At 36.5% G+C, this 12,606-nt stretch overlaps 1 protein-coding gene across 1 annotated transcript in view; it reads right to left on the bottom strand.

Moving 5' to 3' along the window:
- Positions 1–6,537: 6,537 nt before the first annotated feature.
- LOC107597955 (BMP/retinoic acid-inducible neural-specific protein 1-like) overlaps positions 6,538–12,606 on the bottom strand; it is a 35,052-nt gene continuing 28,983 nt past the window's right edge. The window contains exon 4 of the mRNA XM_016289167.1: positions 6,538–6,642. Within this exon, the coding sequence (XP_016144653.1) occupies positions 6,538–6,642 (105 nt within the window). The remainder of the gene's footprint in view (positions 6,643–12,606) is intronic.

The following is a 12,606-nucleotide window of genomic DNA, read 5'->3' as shown; positions in this document are numbered from 1 at the left end:
TATATATATATATATATATATATATATATATATATATATATATATATATATATATATATATATACACTGTATAGGTGACATGAAATGTGGAGTTATCTGTTTTTGCAAAAAGAAAAAAAAACTGTAAATGATTAACTGTAAATAATCAGATTTTGCTAATGAATATATTTCACAATATTCCTGTTGTTACTGTATTATTGATCAAACAAATTGTGAGCGTAGGAGACAAAAAATAAAATAAAAAAAATATCACTGACCTCAATTTTTTGAACAGTCATGTATACTGTATACAGTATTCTACAGTGCAGTTCCATTAATGAAGTATTTGTCAAAAGACTTCTAATTGAGCTCACAGCTGCTTTTATGAGGCACACAAAACTAGACAAACATGAATCAAATGGTGAAAAAGTAGTGTGGTGCAGCTTCAGGTCGTGATACAATTTCGATGCTTCGTGGTTTTGGATCGTGACATGTATTGTGATGAGGGAGTTTCTGATACCCAGTCCTAATATTGAGTAAGTGACATTTCAGGCACGATATGACTAGATATTGAGGATTTTTGCTCCAACAGAAATAGTTCAAAAACAGCAGTGGACACAGACCGCAAACAGTGAACACACTCCAGTGCTGATCGCCACTTATCCAATCCAATTAAAACATGAAAAACAGAGAGGCATGTTTGATCAAATACTAAAATAACAGTGACAGATGAAAATGACGACATCGTGTACTTTTACAGTCACTGACAAAGATGTCAGATAGCCTGTGTGTCAAAATGGTAAATGTCAAATTTCAAGCTCAACCCTAACAGGCAGTTTCTAAAATACTGCAATGCTGAACTTTGAAAATAGCCACCAGCTCATTATTCTGAAGCAGGACGTACAGAGAGAGACAGAGAGTCCTCTAAACTCCACTGACCTGTAAAGACCTTCATCTCCAGACCTTCAAAAACATCCCTTTAAAAGGTTAGTTCAGCCAAACGTGAAAAAATCTGTCAACTTTTAATGACCCTGTCTCATTCCAAACCTGTACGACTTACTTTCTTCTGAGGAGCACAAAAGCAGATGTTTAGCAGAATGTTCATGTTGCTCTTTTACAGTATGTTGTCGGGGGAAACGCTATATGTAGCGCCTGCCATCCAATAATCGCAATAAGCTTTGTGCTTTTTTATTTTTGATATGAAATAAAGTTTCGGCCTTTTCAAATTCTGTCAGTTGTATTATGAAATGGAAATGTGGTTTTGTCACTCTTTAATGGGTCGTGGCAGATCGCTGAAATGATCATCTCATGTAATCGAGCAATCAGTGTTTCAATCGCAGAAAGACATCAATAAAACAGCCTGTAAACAATAATGTCACTTAACATCACATTTACCTCAGGAAAGACATTCAGTGACCATAAACTTGACAGATAGCTAGAAACAAAAACGGTAACACTTGACTTAAAGCTTTTATGTAATGCATTATAAAAGCAATTTTATTGGATTAATTATGCCATGCACCTTATAGTGCATTGTATGATCTCGTGAATAATTATAATCATAGTTATAATCAGGTGTGCACATACATTTTTCGGTCTGGTTCTCATGAGAGCAGCTGGAGATATGGTTTGGTACACACACACACCACATAGTGTGACTCATTAAATACAACTATAAAAATAAAATAATGAATACTAGTGATAATAGTATTATTGCATTTATTTATTTTGTATTTTAATAAAATAAATAAAATAATATACAAAATAATCAGTGTGGTAATGCTATTGTATTTAAAAAATAAGTAGAAATAAGTAGTACAAATTTAGTATAAAATAAAAATAGTTATTAAATAAAATATAAAAGGTTAAAAAATAAAAAGTTATTTTATAGTACACTTAAAACTACAATGCTAATATTAATGAAAACATTTTTTTTATGAATTTTCATCATTTTCAAACCTAATATCATCAAGATTTTATTTTGGCGGGTTGAAGTAAGTATATGCGCTGCCGAGTGAAGTTTTGCATTTTGCTATGAAACCAGCAGCACATAGAATAGATTTATGCTTTCGGTTTGAGTGGAAATCTAAAACAGTATTACAGTTATTCGACCTAAAACAGTGATTGTGTGTTAACAGCTGTCAAAAACGTCGGTACGCAAATGAACAGTCTAAACATATTTACACATCGCATTTTTTTATTTGGACACGTATGCACACCTGCGCACCAATTATGTGCACCCCTGGTTATAATGCATTGTAACACCTTTAGGATGTATAATGCATTACAAAACATGACAAACAAACCATCAGATATAATGCAGCCAGAGGCTGTGAGGCTCCAGAAAGGACAAAATATTATATATATATATATATATATATATATATATATATATTATAAAAGTAGTCAAAAGTAGCATCATGGACTTTCTGCTAAACAACCGGTGGTACATGAAGGCAAGTATATGATGACCGAGTTCTCATTTAAGGTGCTTTATGAAATGAAGTCATTAAGGCAATTGCACGGGCGATTCTTCATCTCCACCTTGTTTACAGATTTCTTTGAACGGCTGATCCTCCCCTCCTTCCATATTCCCATCAGGATTATTACCTGCACAAGGCTGCAGTCAGAGGTTCGCCAGGCAATTTTATTAATGGCGACTACAATTCCTTCAAAGTGACCTTTCTTAATTCGTAAAGAGATGCAGATGCAGGAGGCGACTCTAATGGGACACGACAGATGTGTGGCCGTCCCGTGATCATGGCCATCTTTCGCTCGTGTAAGTGTGTTAAATCTCAGTCCGTGTCAATCACCTTTGCTCAACACTTCAGCTGACAGAGAGCGAGAAAGATACGGTCCTGTTCACACATCCAGCAGACGGGACGTGAAGTGTCTGTTTTTAAAGGCCAGGCACTTTAGTGACCGAGAGCTCTTTTGTCTTATGTCTTGAAATTCAGAAAGAGCCTATCCAACAATCTGCTCCTTCCGTTTTACTGTTTTACAACCAAAAAAAATCAATGCGGAAGCTAGCAAGTTAATTATAAGCTCACAAAACTAAAGTTTAAAAATAAAGTTGGATGACCAACATATTAGAGAAGAGCATCAGTGCACAGCAAAAGAAACAAGCATTCACATGGATTTAACATTAATATATTGTAATGAAATGACTCATTTGTAATTGTAGGGAATTAATTATTATTAATACATTCAGGTTTTGAGAGGACTCGGATCTGAATATCCCAAGTCCACCTGATTAAACCGATTTCAAATTTGTTGTGTTACACTTTCAATCAAGGGTCGTCCAGGGAGCCGTGATTTCAGTATATTTTAACAAACTGACTATGTATCTGTATTTTCCCTGGCCATGGAGAACATAAAATACATATTCAATTGGTAATATACACTGACATCTTCTCGCTGGCCGAGTAGCGGATAAGGTGTAAACCATTTAAATTAAAATTCAGTTTAATCAGGTGGACCTCGACTTTTCAGATTCGAGTCCTTTCAAAACCTGAATGAATTAATAATAATTAATTCCCTACAATTACAAATGAGTAATTTCATTACAATATTATTGAAAGAGAATGTGTGTGTGTCATTTCTGTTTTGTTGACATCAAAGCTAAAGAACCAAACCTTTTAATTAATCGCTAACATGAACATAACACAGCTAGGGAATGACCTTTGTTCTGCCTCTGTTAGAGGCTGTGTATCATTTGCGATGGATATTTGCATTTATAAATATTATATTTCCATGATTGTTTAATGTTTTGTATGGGTTGCGCCTGAAGGAGGTGAGAAAGTGTTCTGACCCAACGGACCAATGAACCAAGCGGTATCATAAGTCAGAATGGGAAAATATGTTATATAAAAAGCAGCAGTGTAGGATTCTGTGAGTGAGCATATTAGTTATTGAAGCTGAAAACCAAAGAGTGCCTCTTCATCCTAAAACATTGTGTAATTGCTCTACTCCGCGCCTTACAAGTATGCTGTCCCGACGAAGCCTTGATTCCCACTGCATAACATATGTTATATTTTACTTTTAAATATTATAATTAAAATATAATTATATGTAATTTATCAGTATAGAGTGGGAATGACAGATACATTCATATAAGTGTTTGTGAGTGTCACGACAGCTACAGATAAAGCCAATAAGCCTGAATGAACTTGTCAATCCATCTTGATGACTGATGCAGAAGAACGTGAACAGGTAAACTCTGACCAATAAGAGGACAGTTTTACTCACATGTGACTTGCATAAACAACATTTGGAATGCTTTGCAATGTTGCCTTGTGAATGTGAAGCGAACCAAGAAGAAAATGCAACATTTTTACATAACAAACTATGTACTTGTCTCAGAACAAAGCAAACCATGTACAGATCTGAAAACGCACTTAAAGGAGCAAGGCGCTCATATCCTGGCTCTTGCACAGAGTTTGGCTTGCTGTTTATTTATATTACACGCTTGGAAAGCAAAACATATGAAGAGAACAGTGCAGCCTTGTTCAGGCAAAAAGTGGATAGATGTTAATGGTAGATTATGTTATTTGGTTTGTTATGGCTTTCAGAAAACACACACTCCGTCCACAGCTTTGGAACATTATGCTGATTCACTGGAAAGAAGGAGGGAAGGAAGGAAGGAAGGAAGGAAATACATAAATTAATAAATTATTTAATAAAACTAAATGGCATGTTTTATTTTGCAGTAAAAACATAATTAAAACAAGATACATTTACCTGCAAAAAAAAACTGCTTAAGATAAAAAGACCCTAATTGCACAAAACCTCAATTTTATAAACAACAACAAAAGCAGGGCAATAACATATAAACACAAGATAAAGAAAATCTAATTAAATTCAAGATAAAAAAGCAACATAACGATACTAAATAAGAACATGATGCCATGATCCTCTTGCATATTCTGCAGCAAATAGTATGTTTTCTATGCATCAAATTATGACCTTATGCATTTAAGTAGCATACACAAAGCCGCTTCACAAAATACTCTATCCCACATTGCAATGCACTCAACTTGACCTTCCACTTCCTATGTATGTGTGTGTGTGTGTGTTTGTGTGTGTATATATATACACACACAGAGTTCTGGCATGAAACTCTAGATGGCGCAGTCCGATAGGTCTAACTCAATCTGACCTAATGACATCATTATCACATGGCACAGCTGATTGGTTCTCTCCTGTATCAGTAGCCAATACAAATATATGACTAGTGCTTAACGTAGCAGTTGCAGCTTGCTTCAGAAACCCTCCACCTTCCCCAGCTCCACCTGTATAGATCTGCTACAAGGTGATTCATGTATGTTATATTTGCAGCAGCAATATTTCTTACATGCTCACAGCAGCATGTTGTGGATGTATTGGCAGAAGCAAGTCTCGGTACGTAGCAGATCAGCGTAGCAGATCTATTCCGCCAAGACAAAATACATTAACATTGTCGTGTACATTACCATGCCAAACCCTCTATGCAGAGGGTCGTGTTGAAACACATAGTGCTGAAACACATCAGAAACAGAAATGAACCTAAAAGTTGGAGGATGAACAGAACGAAACACATTGTGAGTGTCCTCAGAAAATGCTTTATAATCAGTTTCTACAGCTGTTCTCTCTGACTCTCTGTTTTGTCTCTGGTGGGAAAAATACTGAAGTGAAAACAAGACTTGCAGTTTCGTTCTGACTTTTCTAAAACTGTTTAGAGCAGGTACATTATATTTAAACCTCTGCATTACACCACAGTATTTAAATAAATGATATGCGTAATGAAATAGGTGATTTTGAGTGTCTCTCATAGGAAGCACATGGATGGTCTCGGTCACAGAGCTGCACTTTTGCACCTGTCTGCAGTACAGTATGACACAGTGTTGGTCTGTGTATATCATCATTCAGATGTTTCAGCCCGATTAAAAAAGATGCTGTACAGTAAAATAAAATAAATAAATTGCAATAAAAAATAAAATGATGTGTTAGGTTAGGGTTAAGGTTAGGTTAGGTCCAGCTGTTTTTCTTTTTTTTTTTTCAGTCAGCTGGTCTCTTCCTATGAAAGCTATGGAAAAATGAATAATTAATATAAAAAAAATATGCTTTGGTAAATCATTGAAATGATGACAAAATGAAAAATACATTTATGACATAAAATGGGGAAATAAAAAAAAATTAGATCAAAATTGTGATATTGAATGTAATATTTATTAAATAAAAACTCACAATTGACCAAATGTAATAATTATGAGAAAAAAGTCAAAATTATAAGTCATAATAATAATAAACATAATCATGACATAAGAAGTTGAAATTATGAGATAAAAAGTCAAAACTGATATAAAAGGCCATAATCATGCCAGATTTTGACTGTTTAACTCATAATTATAACTATCATAATTCAATTTTTCTATCTCATATTTATGACTTTGTGTGTGTCATCATTTTTGTATGCCAGTTTGTGCATTTTATCTCATAATTGTGACTTAGAATCTCATAATTTTGACTTTTTATCACATCATTATGACTTTGCATCACATATTTCTGATGATGTGTATGTCACAATTTTTGCATGCTCTCTGGGCTCTGAAGAAGCACAGAACTGACCGAGTCCAGATTATCATACGTGCTGCAGCCGAGTGGACCCGTCCGCGTCTCCGTCACCTGAAGACAGACACAGATCACATCAAACCAGGGGCGTAACATTTGTACTTTACTAAATTAAACATTTAATTAAAAAAGCTACAATTAAAAGTACACACATATTCAGATTTATAAATATTTTCTTCCATGTTTTTGACCTCTGCATCATTGCGTTTTAAATTGTACCCTGTTTGTATGTTGGTCAGACAAAACATTTGATGCAATATAATTCACTTTGCATTGAGAAGTTTATTCAAAATGAGTTAACAAGACTCTCTTGTTTTTATTTTTTGCTAGATTAATTCTACTTTTTAAATACACTTTAAAGTTGTACTTTTACTCAAGTATGTTTTTGGCCAAATATTTGTATAAAAGTATTTAAACCCCCTGCGTGAAACAGATCACTATGAACATGAGTGCTGGTGCGCTGCAGCAGGACGCATTGTTGATTAATTACCAGCTGGATGTAAGAGCTAAAAATATCACAGCAGAACATCTACAACTTCAAAACCTGCTGAGGCGCATCTCTGACTCCAGAGGGCCTTACTGTATCTTGTTTCACATTTAGTATGAATTGCCCAGTAGGCTTTAAAAAAAGACGACTGTCAGAGACTTTATTTTGCATTGAAAAGTATTGCATTAGTGGTATTTCCTCAAATATCTTAATCTCTGATAAACAATTCCAGTGGTTTTAGTAACAAAGTCGAAATTTTAATATTTCCAGTTGCGGTCAATAGTATGGACACACATTTCTGAAATTATGATTCTCATGATTGCATGCATGTATGCATTAATTCATTCAAAAGCAATGAAGGGGTCTGAAATCTATTTTAAATGTGTTTTTAAGATTTCTAAGCTTTGCATTTCACCAACTACACATGAAAATGTCACAGTGAAAATTAAATACAACACCTTTTTTGGTAACACTTTAGTAACTTTGCAACTACATGTCAACTAGCAGTTAGTAGAGTATTAGTAGACTGTCTGCTTAATATCTTCTAACACTTTCTTTGTCAACTTATTCTACTAACCCTAAACCTACTCTAACAGTCTACTCTGAGAGTTAGTAGACATGTAGTTGCAAATTAATGAGAATTAGTTGACATGTAGTTAGAATGTCTAAAGTGGACTATCGAAATAAAGTGTAACCCCTTTTTTTAAAGGGGTCATATGATGCTTTTTTAAATATTTGGTGTGTGCGTGCACATTTGGGCGGCATTATACAAATATTTCCACACAGTGATGTAGATATGTGGGGGCGTGTTACAACGAGCTGTTTTAGGGGGGCATGGGAGAGTCTTAACTTTGATCAAGAATATCTCTTTGGTTTTGAGACTTTAGTCTTTGCAACTTCAGGGATCTTATCTATGCACAATCAGCTTGTAACACTCCAAAGAGAAAGGAAAACTTGAAATCGCATCATATGACCCCTTTAATATCACTATATTATTTACAACATACATTGGTGCGGTTATTGCGTTATACAGTATATTGCTAGCCTTGGTGTGTTAGATCATAAAGTGTGTGCACCACCTTCCATCCCAGGAAACTCAATCAATATGTTCTTGTAATGGCCCTGGGCGAAAATGGTAAGTCCTGTTGCTTAGAAAAGTAATAGCACACCTCCCTTGTAAGCTGCATGGTTTGAGTAATCAGTAATCATTCTTGTCTGGGACGACGTACGCACCACAGGTTTGAGCAGAAGAAGTATAAGCAATAGTAATAGTGATGGTTACCTGAGCAAACACTCACCAAGGGATCCTCTGTAGTGAATGGGTGCCATCAGAATGAGAGTTCAAACAGCTGATAAAAACATCACAGTAATCCACACCACTCCAGTCCATCAGTTAAAAACTTGTGAAGCCAAAGGTTGCGTTTGAAAGAAACAAATACATCAGTAAGATGTTTTTAACTTCAAACGGTTGCTAAAATATGAGTCCATAATCCATAATAACACTTCATCCAGTGATAAAGTACATCCCCTGTTGCCCTCTCACATCAAAATCCACCCAACATATTTGTTCTAAACTCTTTTGGTGCTTGTTCTGTGTATATTTCTCTCCTGATTCAGACCAGATTATTATTTTTTTCCCACTGGAGGAAGCAATATTATGCATTATGGAAATTAAAAACATCTTGATGGATTTGTTTCTTACAAACATGCAACTTTTGGCTTCACAAGACATTAATTAATGGACTGCGGTCATGTTGATTACTTGTGGATTATTGTGATGTTTTTATCAGCTGTTTGGACTTTCATTCTGACGGCACCCATTCACTGCAGAGGATCCATTGGTGATGTAATGCTACATTTCTCCAAATCTTTTCTGATGAAGAAACAAACAGCTGCATCCCGGATGAGCACATTTTCAACACATTTCAAATTTTGGATGAACTATTCCTTTATGAAATCCATTCTTTTAATTGTTTAGACTAGTTCTGTGTTATTTTTTTCCATCTTGAATAGCGAATTCATGACTCAGAGGTTTGAGATTCCCAGGTGCATTTGAGGCAGCATTGTTGCCTGATCTCTTCTTGATTGTCTCCAGGTGTTTTGTAGTTTGTTCATTTACCTCCCTGAGTATTTATAGCCCTTGTATTCCTCAGTGTAACAAGGTATTAGCTGATGAGTTCTTGAAATTTAAGGGGGTCTGAATACTTTCCGTACCCACTGTATATATATATAAACTAATATATAATTGCAGATCATTTATTATTAATTAAATTTAAAGACCAATTAAGTACACTTAGAGAGACACTTTCGTAAAAGGTTCGGTAACACATTATATCAAGGTGTCCTTGTTACATATGTTACATGTACTTACTATTATAGTAACAATGAATTATGCATAATTACATGCAAGTAACGCTACGCCAAACCCTAATCCTAACCATATAGTAAGTACATGTAGTTAATTAATATTAATCAGTACTTAAATGTATAATTTCACTGTAACAAGGAGACCTTAAAATAAAAAGTGTAACCAAAGTTTCTTAGCACACTTAAGTACACTTTTATAAAGTGCACTTTGTAATGACAAAAATAAAGTTTTATATTAAAGTATACTTTTAAATCTGTGTTTTAATAATCTTTCTTCATGTAATTGCTTTAAAGAAGTACACTTATTTTGATGTGTTGACTAAAATATTAACGCACATGTAAGGTACTTGCTTATAATTTTAACTGTAGTGTGTTATTTAATATTGTACTTAAAAATGTACTAAATTGCAACTTCATCATTATAAATGTACATTCACCAGTACACTTTAACCATATCTCAAAGTGAATACATTTATGAAATTACATATAAAGTTGTACTTAAGTCCTACTTAAGATATTGCATTTAATACAAATGTAAACTACAATACATTTTTCATTTAAATGCAGTTAACATGCAATTACGTGTTCAAAAACATTATATTCAGTTCACACTTATGTATTCTTTTAACATATATAATGTTTGTAATAAAAGTATGCTAAAGTGTACTTCTGAGAGCTACAATATAGATTTTCAGTGATTAATGACTTAAATTTGCGTCTGTTCTGCACATCCAATACACACAAATTAATCAATGTAATGCAAACAGAGCAGCGTGAACATTCAGATAAATATCTGCTTTTCTCCTCCACCAAAGAAAATGTCTAATATTTCTGACTAAATGATGGATTGTTCATGTTTTAGCAAACTATTCCCTTAAAATCCCTTTATGAAGCTCTGTAACACACATCACTTGGCATGAAAAGGGACTAATCTTTGGAGTCTAAAAGCTTCAGGAATCTCTCTGTTACTTATCCGGTCCATGAACTTCCGTCTGCTAGCCATCAGAGGTCACCCTTTCCATTTTCATTGACTCTCGCACTACACACTATTGCACATCAACCATCATTCATTGCACTGATTGCACACAGCACTGATTGCACACAGCTGTTTCATATCACTCATTCACTATTTAACACCCAATCTCACGCCGTTCTGGTTGCCGAGTATTGTATGAGCTAATTGCCCACAGTGATAGCTACTCTACAGAGCCCTCTTTAGCTTCCTAGCTCAGCCTAGTCTTGCCTTGTCCGTTTTCTCGGTTTTTGATCTGTGCCTGTTTTCCTGGATTTATCGCTTTAGTCTCGCCCTTGTGATCCTGTTCACCAAGCGTTGACCTACGCTAGCCCTAGGACTATTCTTGTGTCTTGACCGCCATATACCTGTTAAGAGCCCTCTTTAGCTTCCTAGCTCAGCCTAGTCTTGCCTTGTCCGTTTTCTCGGTTTTTGATCTGTGCCTGTTTTCCTGGATTTATCGCTTTAGTCTCGCCCTTGTGATCCTGTTCACCAAGCGTTGACCTACGCTAGCCCTAGGACTATTCTTGTGTCTTGACCGCCATATACCTGTTAGCCACCGTTCGACCCTGCCTGTGTTTCTGACCTCCTCTGATGTTAATAAAGCTTGCATATGGATCCGCACGTCTCATGTTTTGTCAGCCCCGTAACAGAATACTCGGCCACACAAGGATCCAGCGGCTTTTCAAGTGAACATTGGCAAGGTATGGACACTGCAAGGCTGTTGTTAGCCCTCGAGCAGGGCACACGCTCGCTCGAGGATTACATTCAAGAGTATCTGGACATTGCCTATCACTCTGATCTACCGGACTGTGTGTTAATAGATTTTTTCTGTAATGGCATTAAACAACCGCTAAGGTCTAAGCTCATACTTGAGGGTCCACGTTCGTCACTATGTGAGTTTATGGATTATGCGTTATTGACTGTTGGCTCTTTGTGGACTGTGGGTATCACGGAGGAAGAACGCGATACCGCATCTGTGCCTGAAATGGCAGCCGCACCAGAGCGTGCTCGCATGATGGCGGCGACAGCGGAGCCCATTTGCAAAATGGCGGCCACACTAGCGCACGCTCACAAAATGGCGGCGACTGCGGAGCACACTCACAAGATGGCGGACACAACAGCATCCCGTTATGTCACAGCTGCCCTTCATGAGTCCAGTCAAGTCACCATTGATCCTCCCAAGTCAAGTCAACTCACAGCAGATCTTCGTGAGGCAAGTCAAGTCACACATGTTCTTCATGAGTCCAGTCAAGTCACAGCTGATCTCCCTGAGTTCGGCCAAGTCACGGTTGATCATCATGAGTCAAGTCAAGTTACAGTTCATTATCATGAGTCAAGTCAGGTCACCACTGATCTTCCTGAGTCAAGTCTAGTCACAGTTGATCATCATGAGTCAAGTCAAGTTACAGTTCATTATCATGAGTCAAGTCAGGTCACCACTGATCTTCCTGAGTCAAGTCCAATCACAGTTGATCTTCCTTGAGTCAAGTCTAGTCACAGTTGATCGTCATGAGTCAAATCGAGTCACAGTTTATTATCATGAGTCAAGTCAGGTCACAGCTGATCTTTATGAGGCAGGTCAGGTCCCAGTTGATCGTCAGGAGTCAAGTCAAGTCACAGCTGATATTCATGAGTCTAGTCAAGTCACAACTGATCGTCATGAGTCAGGTCTAGTCACAGTTGATCGTCATGCGTCAAATCGAGTCACAGTTTATTATCATGAGTCAAGTCAGGTCACCGCTGATCTTCCTGAGTCAAGTCCAATCACAGTTGATCTTCCTTGAGTCAAGTCTAGTCACAGTTGATCGTCATGAGTCAAATCGAGTCACAGTTTATTATCATGAGTCAAGTCAGGTCACAGCTGATCTTTATGAGGCAGGTCAGGTCACAGTTGATCGTCAGGAGTCAAGTCAAGTCACAGCTGATATTCATGAGTCTAGTCAAGTCACAACTGATCGTCATGAGTCAGGTCTAGTCACAGTTGATCGTCATCAAGTCACAGCTGATCTTCCTGAGTTCAGTCAAGTCACAGTTGATCATCATGAGACAAGTCAGGTCACAGTTGATCGTCATGAGTCAAGTCAAGTCATAACTGATTTCCATGAGTCCAGTCAAGTCTCATCTGATCTGCCAGAGCCTCGTCACATCT

Source organism: Sinocyclocheilus grahami, unplaced genomic scaffold, assembly GCF_001515645.1.
Source record: "Sinocyclocheilus grahami isolate Dianchi unplaced genomic scaffold, SAMN03320097.WGS_v1.1 scaffold241.1, whole genome shotgun sequence".
NCBI lineage: Eukaryota > Metazoa > Chordata > Actinopteri > Cypriniformes > Cyprinidae > Sinocyclocheilus > Sinocyclocheilus grahami.
Note: the sequence above shows the minus strand (reverse complement) of the source record. Positions and strands in the feature narration are given on the sequence as shown.